Source organism: Buceros rhinoceros, unplaced genomic scaffold (genome assembly GCF_000710305.1).
Source record: "Buceros rhinoceros silvestris isolate BGI_N320 unplaced genomic scaffold, ASM71030v1 scaffold29116, whole genome shotgun sequence".
Taxonomy (NCBI): domain Eukaryota; kingdom Metazoa; phylum Chordata; class Aves; order Bucerotiformes; family Bucerotidae; genus Buceros; species Buceros rhinoceros.
Genome location: NW_010416227.1, coordinates 2548 through 5050, shown reverse-complemented (window position 1 = coordinate 5050; position 2503 = coordinate 2548). Strand labels below are relative to the sequence as shown.

Genomic DNA, 2503 nt, shown 5'->3' with positions numbered 1-2503 from the left:
GGTCCCGTGCTGCGTCGTAATTCAGAGAGCTGTAGTGGTGAAATGTCGGAGAAATATCCGTAGCACCGTATGCTGCTGAAGGAAGGGGAAAACGGGAGCCTTTGTGGCCATATCTTAATTCGGGAGGAGTACAGCGGGGACTGAAAATGCCTGACTGTAGTGGTACACACAACGCCGGTGAGAACCCCTCTGCCGTTCCTAGCATGGACATCGGCCTCAGCTCCACAGACCAGCTGCAGTAGCCTGCCTGGCTGCTCTAATTGTGTTTGGCAGGTTTTTGTTAGAAGAAAAGAATTCCCTGTACTCGCTGTTCAAAGCAATGTCTCTTTGTTCCTAGGAATCCACCCCATTCGCGTTCTGCCACAGCTGGCTTCTGGAATCGTATTTTCTTGGTCATGGCTACTTCTGGTACGTATTATGTACTAAATGCTCTTGTGTCATTTTTTAATTTCCTCAGAAATAATTTAAAAATCTAATATAGAAAATAAACCCGTCCCCGTGCTGTTCTCCCCTCTCTTGCTGCTTTGGAGAAGCTGTTAAAAGCGGGTGCTGGTGAAAACACAGCATGGGCCCCCTCAGACTGGGCTGTTGGCAGATGGGCTTCAGCTCCTCTGCGTGCCATCTGCTCCACTGACAGAGCTGACTGTCATCTCGACGTGTTGGCGGTCAGAACTGGTGCGCGGGCACAGCTGACACCGGGCAGGGCTGACGTGCCTGTTTGTGGCGTTTGGCGAGAAGACGCTGGTTTGCTTAGTCCTGTGAGAACTGGTGTCTGTTCTTGGCTGTGTCAGGTCTCGGGTGAACACCTTGAAACCCTTCCTCAGCCCTGCTGCTGCGGAAAGAATGGTTTGTTTAATTCAAAGTAGTGATAAATGTACGATCCTGGATATTAAAGGCGCTGGGGTAACGTAGAGTGGAGGAAGAATTGCAGACAAAATTGCCAGCCACGGTTTGGACTGGTTTTGCTGCTGCTGAAAACGAAGCTCTCGGCTCAGGTGCTGCTGTCTCCTTTGTGGTGCTGGGTTTTTGAAGGCTGCTGTTCAAGTTACCTAACCCAGTTCCTGGTTTAAAATCCTGTTTGTTTGGGTTTTTCGTCCATGTCCCCAGATATTCAAGTGAAGGAACTGGAGAAGCGTGCATCTGGGCAGGCCTTTGAGCTGATACTCAGTCCCCGCTCGAAAGAAGCGGTCCCAGAGTTCCCTCTTTCTCCCCCAAAGAAGAAGGATGTGTCTTTGGAAGAGATCCAGAAGAAGTTGGAAGCAGCAGAAGAGAGGCGTAAGGTAAATCTGAAACAGCTTAAGCAAGCTCCGCTCAGCTGTTCTGGGCAAGTTGTGTTGATTTTTTTTTTAATTGTTGTTTGGGACAAGCGATGAGCAGTCTGTATTGTGGTAAATCAAATATTAGTTGAATTTTGGACCATCTCTGGGGCTCTTGTGAACCTTTGCCGTGGTCTGCAAGGCCACGGCTTTGTTCTCAAAGTCATCTTAAATGAGAGAAAATGATCAGCTGAGAGGGGATGCTCTTTCAGGACGAAGCTGTTTTTCTTGTCTTTAACATTGTACCAGACTCCTTCTCTCCTGCAAAATGTGGTGGTGAATCTGTAATGAGCAGGTTTGTGAATACGGTGTCTGGTTGATGTAAGATCTTGCTGTTGAGATGAAGCTTGGAGCATCTCGAGCCAAGCCGAGCAGCAGCTTGCTAACTGAAGCGCAGCCTCCTGCTTGAGCTGAGCCACAGTGTTTCACCGTTGCGAGAAGCGAGAATCTCCTTGGAAAGATCTGCCAATGCTCACAAAAAAAAAAAATCCATGTTCTGTTCTCTAGAAAAATTCCATTTAACATGACTTGCAAGTAATGAAGGAAGATTCCTGGTAGCTTGTACTGGTGGAATACGGGTTCTGTGGGTGGGAGAAGCACTGGGGAGCTCTGTCCTGCCTGACGATGTTACGCTGCTCTGTGAAATGGCAGAAAATCTCTCTGGGGAGCTGCAAGCAGCTTGGGTGTCACTGTCTGACGTTCAAAGCCTGCGTGCTCTGTTCTGCTAGTCTCACGAAGCAGAAGTCCTGAAGCAGCTGGCTGAGAAGCGGGAGCACGAGAAGGAGGTGCTGCAGAAAGCCATCGAGGAGAACAACAACTTCAGCAAAATGGCAGAGGAGAAGCTGACCCACAAAATGGAAGCTAACAAAGAGAACCGCGAGGCACAAATGGCTGCTAAACTGGAACGCTTGAGGGAGAAGGTGGGTGTAGAGTCCCAGCTCCCCTTTGGGAGGGAGTTTATCCACGCTCCTTACTGTGAAAACTGGCGGAACAAGCCAAGGTGGTGGGGGGGAGGGGGTGCTGTGAAGAGACAAACATCTTCAGGGGATCTGTGGTGCTCTGGGCTTGAAAGACTTAAATCAGCAGAAATCCTGCCGGTGGGGGAGAGGGGATGGGTGGAGCTAGAGCGGTGTCTCGCTTACACAGCTTCACTCCGTAGCCCCCTGCAGCAGCCCTGACCTGCAGGT

At 49.9% G+C, this 2503-nt stretch overlaps 1 protein-coding gene across 2 annotated transcripts in view; it reads left to right on the top strand.

The window, feature by feature from the left end:
• Positions 1–338: 338 nt before the first annotated feature.
• STMN1 (stathmin 1) overlaps positions 339–2503 on the top strand; it is a 2855-nt gene continuing 690 nt past the window's right edge. Inside the window, exons 1-4 of one of the 2 annotated variants that reach the window (XM_010137742.1) lie at positions 374–408; positions 1108–1280; positions 2045–2059; positions 2123–2236. In XM_010137742.1, the coding sequence (XP_010136044.1) occupies positions 396–408; positions 1108–1280; positions 2045–2059; positions 2123–2236 (315 nt within the window). In that variant the 5' untranslated portion in view covers positions 374–395. Of the gene's footprint in view, positions 409–1107; positions 1281–2044; positions 2237–2503 lie in introns of both variants that reach the window. The other variant, XM_010137741.1, reaches the window with a different exon arrangement.